Raw genomic sequence first — 14,624 nt, 5'->3', positions numbered from 1 at the left:
GGTGAATCAGGTTGACTGCTCTATTTCCATCTGCCCACCTGGATTAATGGAGTTGTGTGTGTGGGACAAATTATTGAAGTATGGTGGTTTCGTTGGAGGGAAATAGGCACCTGTGGCAGAGGTTTGAGGAGAATTGTGTATCCACTATGTGTTAGACCCTATGTTAAATACTTTAAATAAAGTATCCCATTTAGTTCTCATAAAAACCCTTTGGGGTAAGTACCATGACCCACATTTTATAGATGGGAAAATGGAGTCAGAGAGAGGTGGATCCATCTGCTTTAGGGTCAAAGAGGCAGTGCTGGTGCCATGAGACTTTGCTGCCTGTGCCAGACGAAGCTTGGTGGAGTCCTTGCCCAGAGAGCCTCTTAGGGACGTGCTTGTTCTGGACTTGAATGTGATACCCAGGGGTTGACTGACTGTCCCCTCCACCTAGGACCAGAGGGGCTTCTGCAATGCAGGTCTTGAATTGTACAACCAGGATGAGTCAGTCACCTTAACTGGCTCAGCAGAGGCCCCGTGCTCCTGGCTGCTGGCTCCTCGGGCCTCCTCCTACTTGCCCAGAACATTTTCTTGGACTCAGGCCAGACAGGTGAGATGGTTTCACTGGTTAAGGAGCAAAGGGAGACGCCATTTTTTTTTATTTTTTATTGCGCTTTCATTTTGGTGCTATCTAGTGTCATGATCACTAGGAAAGATGACTCTAGCCTCTTCTATTTCCAACTGGGGGCTGCCCCACGGTGGCAAGGGGGGTGGGTGGCGGATTATGAAGGGAAATGGGGGCTTCTGATTGGGAGTCCATGATGGTCAATGAGAAACAGCTTTTCAAAATGTAGGTCAAGCCTGACCTTACCAAGTGATGGGCATAGCCATGTGGGACAACCTACTTGTTTTTCTTCTTCGGCCCCGAGTCCTCTGACGTGGCCCCAGGTTTGGGGCTTGGGGGCGGCTCTTGGCTGCTCGGACTTTGGGGCCGCTTGGGCTCGGAATCCTTGTTAAGGCATGTGCACTCCGGCTTGGGCTCCAAGCAGCAGCACTTGGGCTCAATGCAGCAGGGTGGTTTTTGCTGGCAGCAGGGGGTTTTTTGCTGGCAGCAGGGGGGTTTTGACTGGCAACAGGGGGGTTTTTGCGGGCAGCAGGGGGGTTTTGACGGGCAACAGGGGGGTTTTGGCGGGCAGGGGGGCGATTTTGGTGGGCAGCAAGCGGGTTTTGGTGGGGACGGGTTGCATTTTTGTTCACTCATCTTCCGGAGCTTTGGATGTCCTAGAAGAAAGAGAAGAGCATTCTCAGAATGAATGTTGGCCACCTGAATCCATTTCCCCCCAAATGTATCCATCTTCAGAAATATGACTCAGACCAGGGCTGGCATAGCTGGGCTGGACATCCTCAAGGCCACGGGCCAGTTCACAATTCTTGCCTTCCCCCCTATATCAATGTGTTGGGTTGAGGATCCATTAGCTCAGAGATCTTAGCTAATGAGGAGCAAGTTTGACCTTTAGTGGCCTGAGTGTGGCTCCAGTGTCAGGCACTTCACAAACATGATCCCATGAATGACCCCAGCCTACTGAAGCGGTGGGCATTCTTACCCTACTGTACCCATGAAGATGATCGATGTTCAGCCTCAACTGCTCATAAGTGGATACAAGCCAGGTTGTATCGCAGCTCAGAGCATGTGCTTGGTCTGGTCTCAATTGTGGCCCTCAGGGACCCAGGTGCAATGGGAGTCTTGCACTCAGGGTGCCTGGCCTTTAGTCACACCCTTCCTGAATGCACCATCTCACTCTGTGCACCTCAGCACGTGGGCAGTCAGTCACCAGAGGGAAGGGGGTGGGGGTGGGGATGACACCAACAGAATATGGACAGGACATGGCTCCTGGCATTTCGGGCCAAGGTGTAGGCCTGGCTCTACAAGCTCCAAGGCATGGGGCAGAGGCAGCTCTCCTCACCCCTCTGGGCTGTCTCTCTTCCTCTCTATATTGTCAGTGTCAGGGAGGCAAGGAGGCATGAATTGGACCCTGTCCTCAAACTCAACCTTCCAGGTCTTTTATAATTTCCTGATTCTTCCAGGAACAAGAAAAACTAAAACGACTCTTCCTTTGCTTCTCATCAGCCCACCTTCCTCCCACCCACGATATCCAAGTTCTCCTGGCAAGGTTCCTAGGCTCTGCCTGACATGTGGCCCCTGGGGTAGCCCCTTGATGGACTCTGCCCTGACCCTCCTGGGGCACACGCATGAAAGCCACTGTCCAGGACCCAGAGCAGGACAGAGGGTGTGGCTAGGAGAGTCCTCTGGCCTTGGGAGAGGTGTGGAGGGAGGGGAAATGAGCATGCACCCCAGTTAGGGAGGGGCCTGGCCTGTCAGAGCTCTGTCACCCGGTGGAGGTGGATGGGTGTGGGAGCTGCAGTGACAGTTGCTGAGATAGAATAGCCACCTCCCGCCAGCTTTTAGCACAGTGGCTGAGATGTCCTTTCCAGTAGGCATACATGCTCATAGACCTATATATGTGCATATGGACACACGCTGACGTGTGTGTGTATGTGTGTGTGTGTGTGTGTGTGTGTGTCCATGCAGAAGCACAAGCTCAAGGAAGAACCCAAGGTTTCTGACAATGGCTGTGTGTCTGGATCAAGTGGAGATGTCATTGTCCTTGTCCATTAAGCTTTAAGACCAGACCTTGTCTTATAAAGGTGCTCATTTCTGATTGGCCTCACTTCCTCCTGCCAGTAGACCCTTCTGCGTCCTCTGTCCCATCCCCGCCCTGCCATCCTGCCACTCCTGCTCAGCCCTGCTCCAGTCTCCACCTAAAACCTGAAAGCCACATCTCTCATCTTTTTTTGTCTTTTTCTGTGTTCTTAGGATGGAGGCGAGGGGAACTCCTGGAGACAGGAACTACAAATCCCCCTCACACCAAAGCCTCCCCAAGGGTTACTGCAGTGGGGCAGAGACTGGAGCTTCCCCTCCCTGCCATTGAAGGTGGCTTTGGGTCACTGAGGCATGCGGGATTCTCAAATTAAGTGGCTCCCAAAGAGCACCTATCAAGTGACCACCTCCTTGACAGCTGCAGGCCCAGTGTTTTGGCTGTCTTGGATAATGGGTTATAGGTGCTTAGCCTCAACTCTGTTCATCTGGGCATCCACCTGAATCAGCTCACATCTGAAAGCCGGGTTTCACTGAGCCTGGCTCGGCTGATGCGTCCGCCCCTGGAAACAGTAACTTTCCAACTGACAAGCTGTTGCCCTGCCCCAGCCCAGCCTCTCTGCACCTAAACCTTCAGATCCTGCAGAGCTTCCTCTTGGCATCACCCTGTGACTGTGGAGGCCATCGCCACACTCCTTGCTGCGGTCTGAGGGGCAGACTCCCCTTTGGGGCCCACTCTGCTGTGAATTACTAAACTGGAGCACCAGGAGAGAGAGAAATGGGAGGAAGAGTCTCTTTGAAGACCCTGTCCGTGGATCATCCTGCAGTCCAAACTGAGTCAGGGGCAGGTTCTCACCTGTGAGGGAAAGTGACTTCTGGGATAGGGTGTTGGCCTCAATTCACTAGTGACTCTATGCCTGTTGTTCAGGAAGTCGTTCTGTCATCCAGGAAGAGGTTTTTGCTTAGATTCAAAAACCAGACCCTGAGCCAGGACTGCTAAGGGGTGAGAGTAGGGACAAGCCCCACACTCTCCCCATCTAGGGCAAGAGACTGCAAAGCCCTGGCTGGGGGGCTCGGTCGGTTGGAGTGTTGTCCTGTACACCAAAAAGGTTGTGGATTTGATTCCCAGTCAGGGTACATACCTGGGTTTCCAGTTCAGTCTCCAGTTGGGGCACATATGGGAGGCAACCAACCAAAGTCCTTCCCACATGGAACTCTCTCTCTCTCCCTTCCTCTTCCCCACTCTCTCCTCCCTTATGTCATGGTTTACATTTCTCCCCCTGAAGGTCACAACCCTTGAATTGACAGTTCACAGCTCTCTGTCCACCTGGAAGTCCGGCACGTCAGGCTCCATCTTTCATAGTCTGGGCTGGGCTGTTCCTACATCCTGGTGACCAGAAGGCACCCAGGCTCCCATCCGTGTTCACCTGGAGACATCCCCTCTGAACACAACTTTTGTGGGCAGATCCTGGGAAAAGGTTCTGGATGGGGGCTTTGCCATGTCAAAGATGGAGAGGAGCTTAGGGATCAGCCTTGTGCACTAGGCATAGGGAGGGAAGGAAAGTCCCCCCTCCCTTTCCGCACATTCTCCCCCCCCCCCCCCCCGCCCCCACCCTGCCCCTGGGCCATGCCTCCTGAGCCAGCACTGTCTCCATTGTCTTGCTGCCTTGACAATGAGTGGCTGCCCTCATTGTGACACGCCCACCAGCAGTCTAGTCCGGAGTCTTCCATGTGTGCAAGGCGGGTCCTTCCCTGAGGGCCTTGGAGCCTTCCCTGAGGGCCTTGGAACTCATCCAAGGCCCTCAGGGAAGGCTCAGAGCAGGCCCCTACTAAATTCTGCTCACCTCTGTTTGAATCTGTGTGTGTGTGCTCTTCCCCTGGCCCAGGACCCCCTTCTCTAGTTCCATCCATCCCCACACCCTCCCTAAATATTACTCAACCCTGAAATCTCAGCTTAAACATCATTCCCTTGAGGAAAATTCCCTTAACACATAGGGTCTGTGTCCAGATACAACTTCTTGGCAGCCCCTGTATTTCTCATTATAGTGTTATCATTCCCCTAACAGGGGAACTGTGGTTGGCAAACTCATTAGTCAACAGAGCCAAATATCAACAGTACAACGATTAAATTTTCTTTTGAGAGCCAAATTTTTTAAACTTAAACTTCTTCTAACACCACTTCTTCAAAATAGACTTGCCCAGGCCGTGGTGTTTGTGGAAGAGCCACACTCAAGGGGCCAAAGAGCCGCATGTGGCTCTTGAGCCGTGGTTTGCCAACCACAGCCCTAATTATCTGACTTATTCGCCAGTCTTTTCATTTCATAAGCACAGATGTCCTTGCTACCCTACTTGCCACTATGCTCAGCATTTAACACACTGTGACCTTAGAGGGGTTTCCACAGTAAGGAATCAATGAATGAATAAATGAACAAGCTAGGAAGAGAAGACCCAAATGACAAGTTTTCTCTGGGTTACCTGTCTGGCCACTTGTTTTCAGTCTCTTAGTTCATTATTTTCAGGCTCGGTTTCTTATGAAACGGTCTTCCCTGGACTGGTTCCAGCAGATCTGACCCTCCCTCAGCAGCCTAGTGAGTCCATGACTATCAGAAGCCAAGTGGTTTCTCTCCCCTCCCAGCGCCAAGAGACTGAGGTTCTGAGCCTCTGTGACATGGTCATGCTCCCCAAGCTTCTGTGACTCTGACTATGACTATGACTCACTCAGCCCGCCCCCTGCTGGCTGGACAGCAGGACTCCTCTTAGTTTCTTCTCCCCTGAAGGACAAGAGGATCTCTTTAGTTAACCTATAATCATTCCATCGCCTGAAATGAACATTTGTATTGAGTGTCTATTATCTATCATACTCAGTCTACAATGTGAATTGTTTAAGCTCAATTGGATATAGTTCACATTCTCAAAGATCTTCTAATTCAATATAGAGACAATAGACACTGTCAATACTGTGACAGTAGGATAGCACAGGAAACCAAAGGCATATAGGGTCAGATTTGGAGTTAGGAATGCTTTCTGGAGGGAGTGATGTGTCAGCTGAGACTTGGATGGCATGTAGAGATAAGCAGTGGGTCATGGAGGTGTGTGAGAAAGCGCATTTAGACTCAGATGGAAAAGCGTGGACTCTGTTGGGGAGAAGCTCAGTGGGGCCAGAGCAGGAGATAGGAGAAGAGGTAGAGTAAGCTACCAAAGACGGTGGGAGCTGTATTGATGAGAGCTTGAATCCCATGAGAAAGAGTTTGGATTTTATCCTGAAGACAATGGAAGCCATTGAGGGGTTTTAAGCAGGGCAAAAGCAAGGACTCTTTGAGAAGCTAGGTCTCTGTTGTGTGTGTGTGTGTGTGTGTGTGTGTGTGTGTGTGTGTTTCATTTTGATGTTCCCACCGTCTAGCTCAGCACAAACACACAATACCTTTATACTGGCTGGAAGACCTTCCCTAAGACATCTTCAAGACTCACTTCTTTCAAGTCTTTGCTTAAATGTCACTTTCTAAATGAGGTATTGTAACCCCATCTTCTCATTTAAAATTACAACCTGCCTCCCTTTCTCTGACTCCATCTTTACACAGTTTATTTTCTTCAGTAGCACTTTTCACATACGTACAATATATTATACATATAATTTATTTATATTAGTGTTTAATGTCTTTTTTCTCTCACCAAAATCTTCAAAGATGCAAATCTTATTTGTTTTTTTCTACAGCCCTATATCAAGGTCCTAGAATAGTTCCTGGCACATAGGAAACACTAAAACAATATTAGTTGAGTATAAATTATGATAGTTATTCTTTTTTTTGGCGGGTGGGGGGGGGCGGGGGGAATGAAATCACAGTTTGTCTGTCATACCTGTGGTGTCTCCTTTCTCCTCAGCTCCAATTAGCCTCACCAATAGTGAGAATTCAGGAAGCCCTTTAGAATATAGTAGAAGAATTTCCAAGTAAGTCATGACTGTACATGGCTACTGTAAAATGTAGCTTAAGGCTCAGCTTCACTGCCCCCTGGTGGAAGATTTAGCTTTACTGCCCCCTTGTGTTACTGTAGAGAAAAAAAACAAGTCTCACAAATTTATTTTCTTAGTTACACATCAAAGGGAAATAAATTTGTCTAGTAAAATGCCCAATATTGAATAACTTTAAATAGTATCGCAAGTATATACTGATACTGAAAAATAAGATAAATAACATTGATGAATTTTCCCACCCATTAGATAATAAACAGCAAGGCAGAAATTAACCAGAAATTCTACATGTGAATTAGTGCCCAGGTTAAAGGTTATGTGCTCCCAGTCCTGACCTTCTGACCTTCTCTGGTGAGGTGTGTTATTTTCTTCAATGTATATTGCACGCTAAGAATGAACATATGTAAATGTCATTTGGTTATAATGATACATTATTTACAATATTTGTAAGTGTCACTTGTGCCATTTCCTTCTTGAGCATACAATCCCCCCAAATTAGAGGGGTTTGGAGGCTAAATTCTGGGACAGGAAGCAGAGTGTCAATGGGCAAGAAAAATCTCAGTGTTGGCGGCATCAGGAGCAGCGGCAATGGAATAGCTGTTACTTAGGGAACATCCCCCTGAGACTCCCCTCTGGAGCTTTCCTTCCACATCCCTCTCAAACTGTTCAGACGTGGAGTCTACCTTAGTGGGCAGGTCCTATCTGGCTGGCTTATGGTGAAGACTCCAGGTTCCTGGGGGGTTCCTCAGAGCCGAGGATGGGGAAATCAACAAACACCAAGAAGTCCAAGGTGCCAGAAAAGATAAGCTTTATTTTTGCACACAGATGAGGCTTTGGGAAGCAGAGTTTTCTGTAGCATTCAGGTCTCCTTAATCTAGGAACAGAGCCAAAGTCAGGAGGTGTGAGGGTCCATCCCCTACACATCTAGGCAGCTTAGCTGAGGAGGGGAGAACAAGGCTGAGAGGAAAGATGTCCGTTCGATGCTGGTCCTTGTCTGTGGATCTTTGGCTCCTCAAAAGTAGCAGATCAGCTGCAGCCCCCAAGGCCGTGGCAACAACTGGAGCAACAACAGTGGGACGGCTGGGGCTGGCCTAGGCAGACATCTGGAAAGCAGCAGTCTCCAAAGCCAGAAATACAGCAACTAGGGACACAGCAGGAGGGAGCAGGAGGAGGGCAGGGCGCTGGGCAGGGAGGAAGGGCCCGAGGAACCTGAGGGGCCTGAGGAGCCTGAGGGGCCTGAGGAGGGCACTTGGGTGGGTATTTGGGGAGGCACTTGGCAGGACGCTGGCACTTCTGCTGGGTCTGTTGGCAGGACATCTTGGAGAAAGTGCAGTTACTCTAAAGACAAACAAACAAACAAACAAAAAACAATGTAGATAGTTTGAAAGTCCAGTGAATACCAATGTAGTTTGCACCCGTATCTTTCTACAGAGTCTGAAGTTCTGTAATTGATTCTGTGGCTCCAGGGCCCATGCTCACCGCAGAGTATGCCTGCTTTCCTGGCACAGGAGCAATCAGGCCATAGGTAAGTTAGAATTTGGTGACGCCTTCTCCTAGCTGTCCTGGTTCTCCCAAGACTCCCTGGCTACAAAAGCACTAAGTAGTTCCCAAAGTCTTAAATTGCTTTGATCACATCTCCTAATTTATGCATTCTAGAAACCAGGTGTTGAACCCCGAGTCCATAGTTATACCACTGGTCCACATCATTTCACTTTTTTCTTTCTTACATCCTGGGCTCTGCCTCTACAGCTCCCCCCAACCGCACCACAGTCTTGGGTTAACATTCAGCCTCCTCCGGGATTGCTACGTTGGAGCCAACACAATGATTTCCACGAGCTTGATCCTCCTGCCATGACCGGCTAGTTCCCACCTGGAGTGGCTTGGCCCCATTCAGTTGATGAGTGGCAGTCCCGGCCATCCCCGAACTGCTATCAGGTCAGAAAGGACACTCACCTTGTTCTCTTAACCTCAGGCAAGCGATGGGTGCATCAAATGAAGTGAGGACACAGTGTGATCTGAGGACTTTTATACCTACCCTGCACCCAACACGAGGGAATGAGCCACGATGATGTGAAAACTGTTCCCAACCAGGTGGTTATGATGATGACTTCTCACGTTCCGAGGCTCTGTCATTTTGTCACGCTCAGTCACTATTGGGTCTTCCTCACGAGCATCATCCCCATAAACCTTGGGAGTATTTTTATAAAGATAAGAAGGTCCTGATTTATGAGGGAGTTTACAATGGCACCGCTTAGGGATTGAATTTAAGGTGTCTGGAAGAATCCAAAGCATGCTTGAGTTGAAAATCTAAAGCCACAAATGTTGGATCAACCAAGAAATAGAGTTCAGAGTTTCTGTAGGTTCTACCAACAGGGTGGGAACCAGCAATCAAAGCACTTACGGGGCACTACTGAGAGCTCAGTGTACCTGGTTCAGATTCCAACGTGCCTAAAACATTGACCAACAATGTAGCAGCATAGAAAGGCCCAGCTAGAAAGGATTTTATTTCACTGCTTACAGTCCACGTGTAGATGAGGACTCTGAGAGCCAGAGAGGACAAAGGAGATGCTCAAAGCTATACAGAGTCTGAACTGGTAGTCAGGTTCTGAGTCTCTGACAGCACAAAGCCAGGCACCCCTGTCTCTGATCAGTCCCTGCTTTCAACCTGCTTGGTTATAGCCCCTGAAATCTATGTCTCCTCAGCTCCCTCTTCCTTCATGCTGCTCCCCACCCAGTGTGTTTCCCTTAGTCCCGTGGTCAGCAAACTGTGGCTCTCGAGCCACATATGGCTCTTTGGCCCCTTGAGTGTGGCTCTTCCACAAAATACCACGGCCTACGTGAGTCTATTTTAAAGAAGTGGCGTTAGAAGTTTAAGTTTAAAAAATTTGGCTCTCACCGAGGCCGGTTTGGCTCAGTGATAGGGCGTTGGTCTGCGGACTGGAGGGTCCCAGGTTCGATTCCGGTTGGGGGCATGTGCATTGGTTGCGGGCACATCCCCGGTGGGGGGTGTGCAGGAGGCAGCTGGTCAATGTTTCTCTCTCATTGATGTTTCTAGCTCTCTATTTTTCTCCCTTCCTCTCTGTAAAAAATCAATAAAATATATATTAAAAAAATTTTGGCTCTCAAAAGAAATTTCAATCGTTGTCCTGTTGATATTTGGCTCTGTTGACTAATGAGTTTGCCGACCACTGCCTTAGTCCATCATTTCAACCATTCTTTTGCCAAGACCGTAAACTCTTCACCCCTTTGGCTTGTCAATATACTTGACTGACAAAACCACCACCCTGGCTGAATCCTCTCTGCTATGCCTACCTGCTATAGAAATAATTTATTTTTTTTAAATATATTTTATTGACTTTTAACAGAGAGAAAGGGAGAGAGAGAGAGAGAGAGAGAGAGAGAGAGAGAGAGAGAGAGAGGAACATCAATGAGATCAATGAGATAGAAACATCGACCAGCTGCCTCCTGCACACCCCCTACCGGGGATGTGCCCTCAACCAATGTACATGCCCTTGACTGGAATTGAACCTGGGACCTTTCAGTCTGCAGACCGACGCTCTACCACTGAGCCAAACCGGCTTCGGCAGAAATAATTTATTAAAAAAAAAAAAAAGACACTTTGGCAGGTTGGCATTATCATAAGATCACAGTCATCCACCTAGGCTAGTTTTAAAGCAATCCTATATATTTCTTCGTATTCACTACACACACATACACACACACATACACACACACACACACAATATTTCTCTTCTCTCAAACCTTTGGTGCCTTAGATAATACTGCTGCTGCTTCTTGGGCAAACAGTAGCTGTCAAATGTAAGGTACAAGCCGACCCATGCCTGCACCCATCCTTTATGACTTCCTGTGTTAGAGGAGGAGCAGCCCCCTTTGTTTCCTAATGCCTGACTCTACTCTTTTGCTCTGTATTTCTGATAACAACTTGATTGTATTTATTTTTTTTAATACCTATCGTCCTGGATAGAATAAAATCTGGTGTTAGCTGGTTAACTCTTTATCCCTAGCACCTACACAGTGCTTAACATTCTTGTATGTGCTCAAAAAAGTTTTTGTTCAATGAATTAATGAGTGATTTGTGGGTGAGGTTAAGGTCTCCCTCCTTTCACTCCTTAGAGAGGGTACCTTGGGAAGCAGGTCAGAGGCAGGCACATGGGACAGGTGTGGAATGCTTCCCCAAGAATGGAGTCATGGATACTGGCCAACAATAGGGGCTTTGTGATGGAAGTCAGGGGTCTGGTCCTGGCTCTGAGGAGACTGGACCACATGATTTCAGTACAGCTTTAAGTCTATATTTGCATTTATGAGCATCAGATCTCCAAGAAGCTAACACATAGCCCAAGTGTTCCTTTCCTGGCCTCTTCTTTCTTTCCAATGAACATATTTTACCTGGGGGTGGCAATGTTTGGTGAACTTGATGAAGAAGGGAGAGGTGTGTCTATGAGGATGTGAAATATTTAAAGGTAGGTCATGCTATGAGAAAGCAACTCCATCTAATCTGTTTAGTTCATCCTACTTATTAGAGGAAAATCACTTAACTTCTAGCCTTGTGCCAAAGCAGAGTATTGTGTACACAGTATTTGGGACTCTTACCTAATTTGCCTCTCCTAACTAAGATGATGAGAAACCGAGGCCCAGATATGTAGGGATAGGTAAAAGTATGCTCCCTTCCTACAATGGCCCTCACTAAAATATTACAAATTATTTTAAAAGGTTGAAAAGTATTGTTCTATTGTGTTGATCCAACACCATCAAGGAACTACTGATTCAATAAGAAAAAGTTATTCATCCCAAGAGAAACTTCCTTCTTATAGTAACTTTGCAAATACTCCTTCATGGATATTAATTGCTGAGTGCCTGTTTTGTGCAGGGCTTTGAGAATTCAAAGATTAAGATACTTTTTTGCCCTTAAGAAATGGTACAAATGGGATAATATGAGGAAAAGGAAGTTCAAATTTATTCTCAACCTTCCATCCATCAAGCGTATTGTTTGCATTGTTACAGCACCATAGCTTCTTGAGTTTCTTATTGTTAATCCTATTTTCTAGATAAAAGAGACTAAGGCTCAAAAACAATGGAAGGTTGTCAGGAGATGAAGGACGATTGCTGTTGTAGACTAAGGGAAGAATACAAGCATGGGCACAGAGATGTGAAAGGGCTTGATCTCTCCGGGAAACAGAGGGGCCACGATATTGGAGAAGAGTGAGAGGTGGGACACTAACTGGACAGAAAGAAGGGAAGGGCCCAGAACATGAGAGCTTTACTTGCTGGGTTGTGTGCTTTAGCTTATATAGATAAGTGGTTTCCAAAGTATAATCTTTGAAGCCTGTTGCCAAGGATGTTCAAACATCACCTCCCTCATGAGCCACTCCCCCTGACAGTATGAGTTGCTCAGTGTTGGGGTGCTCCCTATCCCTAAATGCCTCCACCATTGTCTGTTGCATCATCTTCGTGTATTTGCATAGTACAGAAACTGGAAGGAGATGGGTCTGGAATTGGAGCACAGGCATTTGAACCCTGGGTATGTTAATGGTTTTGAGCCTCATCTTTTTTTTTTTAATCTGTAAAATGGGATTAATAGTAAGAAACTTAAAAAGATATTGTAGTGCAATAATGCAAATAATGTTTAACAGATAGTAGGTTAAAAATGCATTTTAATTTTCTTATTTTTACTCATATCATTTTACTTATTATATATGGGGGTTCCTAAAAACTTTGAGTCACATTTTAAAAATACCATCACTTTTTTTAAAGAATATTTTTAATTAAAATTTTTATTTTTATTTTTTTCCATTACCATTTGTCCCTTCTATGCCATCTTCCACCTCCACCCATAATTATCACACACATGCCCATGAGCTCTCTCTTTTTTGCTCAATCCCTCCACCTCCACCAACACACACACACACACACACACACACTGTCTGCCTGAAAATACCATCAATTCTTAATCCTTGACTATTTAAGTTGTCTAGGAGGAGGCAAAAATCTGGGCTTCCACTGGCCCCGTGCTGCAGAGAAATTACACCTTTACCTGCTTTATATTTTGTAGGTATACATTTGATTTAACTTGAAAACAGGATAATGCTGCTTGAAAAGTTTGATCAGAAGCAATTGGGGCATCTTTGGTCATTTAAGTAAGGAAGCAACATGGTAAGATTTACATTTTAGGAAGATTATTGGTATCAGGTGACCTTGACTTGATTACTGAAGAAGCTGAAGTCTGTGAATGGCCAGGCTAAAGTGTGATAGGAGACTCAGAACTGGACCTGGGCAAGCTCTTTGTTAATGAGCTTGGAGACAGAGGGACTGGCTGGAAGGTGACTGGGGGGTCTTTACTTGGCTGAGGCCTCCCTAAGCACAGTTCATGCATTCCTGGACTCTGCTGTCATCTGCCCAAGCATTCCCTCACCATCCTGCCTGCCTGAGGATTCAAACATGCTATGGATTCCTGCCTGTGTTAGGTGTGCCCCTTAATAGAAGGGTGAGGTTCCAGGGAGGCCGGCATTGACGTGCATGAGATTCTTATCACACTGATTCCCAAGCGATGAAAGAAAGGAAAACAAGGATCTTCCTCTGCCTGAAGCAGTCAGACCTTGGAGCCATCCCCCATTGGGCTAGAATCCCAGTGAGCAGGCCACATGTGAGTCTGACTCTGGCAAAGAACACTGGAAGAGAATTCACAGTCTTCCCAAGGGCAATGGAATTCGTTGGTCATTGAGAAGCTGATGCTTCTCTTGGGGTGGAAGAAACACTCATGACCCACGTTCAGGAATTTTAATTTCTCCCAAGATATTGAAAAAGACCTTCATAAGTTTTGACAATTCTAGAATTACAATTTGAAAAATTACTAAGAATAATCACTGATGAGAATATTTATTTTACTATGTTGAGACAGCACAAGAGTGAAAACAACCTAAGTGTCCCATATTAGAAAACTACTTACACAAATTATGGTGTCTTCACGCAATAGTGTTATTTATTTATTAACATAGAAGAGTATTGACATAAATTACATTGTTAGGTTAAAAACACGGGTTATAAAATATTCTGAACTCATCCCATTTTGTAATTTTCAGAAAGTGTGGAAATCTATGGAATTATTAGCAGTGCTTATTTTAGGTGATAAGATTTTCAATTGGTCTTAATCAGCTTACTTATGCTCATCTATATTAACAAATCTTTATAACATGAAACAGGTATCTATCATTTGCTTAGTTAGAAAAATTATACTTTTATATAATTTTATATAATTTTGATATATCTACAAATATATATATATATATAGTAACAGAGACAAAATCAGGCCCTAGCAACCAGGAAGACTGCTAAGTCCTGGAAATAGGCATCCTCTACAATATAATCTATTATGGTGAGTACTGGGGGAAAAATACTTTCTGTCTTCCCCTCTTCCCCCCAGAAAGTGAGAATCAGATAAACATTGTTCCATGGAACCTAGGTTGATATGCAACATAGCTGAGCCTCAAGCCCCTCCAGACCCCTATACGTTACTGCAGGTTCCCCCAACTTCAGGCTTATAGACCTTGAACTTGGCCCAGACTTTCCCCAGATGACAGTACTTTGGTAGCGGGGATTTTCTACCTTAAGTTCAGTAACTCAGCTGATTTGAGTTAACATAAAGGATTTAGGTTACAGTCCTCATCTTACACCTGACACTCCAGTCAAATTAAAATTCATGCCACTGGCAAGTACCCCACGTGACACGCATCTGTCTATGCTGTATCTTCCACCTGGAAGATTCTTCCTCCTCACTCCACCCACAGGACCAAAGCCGGCTTATTTTAAATGCCCTATTTGGGCGGGGAGTGGGAGGGGAAGGGAGGAGGGAAGGCCGGAGTGGTGGGGAGGTCAATGGGGGGAGGAGGGGAGAAAAGAAACATACAATATGTACTACTATTTGTTCTTAAACAATAAAAATAAAAAAATAAACACACACACAAAAATAGAGGTCCTGTTTAAATGCCACCTACCCCAGGGAGC

The 14,624-nt window shown here is 46.2% G+C and overlaps 1 protein-coding gene across 1 annotated transcript; it reads right to left on the bottom strand.

Moving 5' to 3' along the window:
* Positions 1 to 7,631: 7,631 nt before the first annotated feature.
* On the bottom strand, positions 7,632 to 7,922 carry LCE7A (late cornified envelope 7A; the record flags this gene model as incomplete). Its single annotated transcript, XM_084866515.1, has 1 exon — positions 7,632 to 7,922. The coding sequence occupies one exon, from the start codon at positions 7,920 to 7,922 to the stop codon at positions 7,632 to 7,634; it is 291 nt and encodes a 96-aa protein (XP_084722641.1).
* Positions 7,923 to 14,624: the final 6,702 nt, after the last annotated feature.

The sequence above is a fragment of the Pipistrellus hanaki genome (assembly GCF_964339955.1).
Source record: "Pipistrellus hanaki genome assembly, chromosome: 18".
NCBI lineage: Eukaryota > Metazoa > Chordata > Mammalia > Chiroptera > Vespertilionidae > Pipistrellus > Pipistrellus hanaki.
Note: the sequence above shows the minus strand (reverse complement) of the source record. Positions and strands in the feature narration are given on the sequence as shown.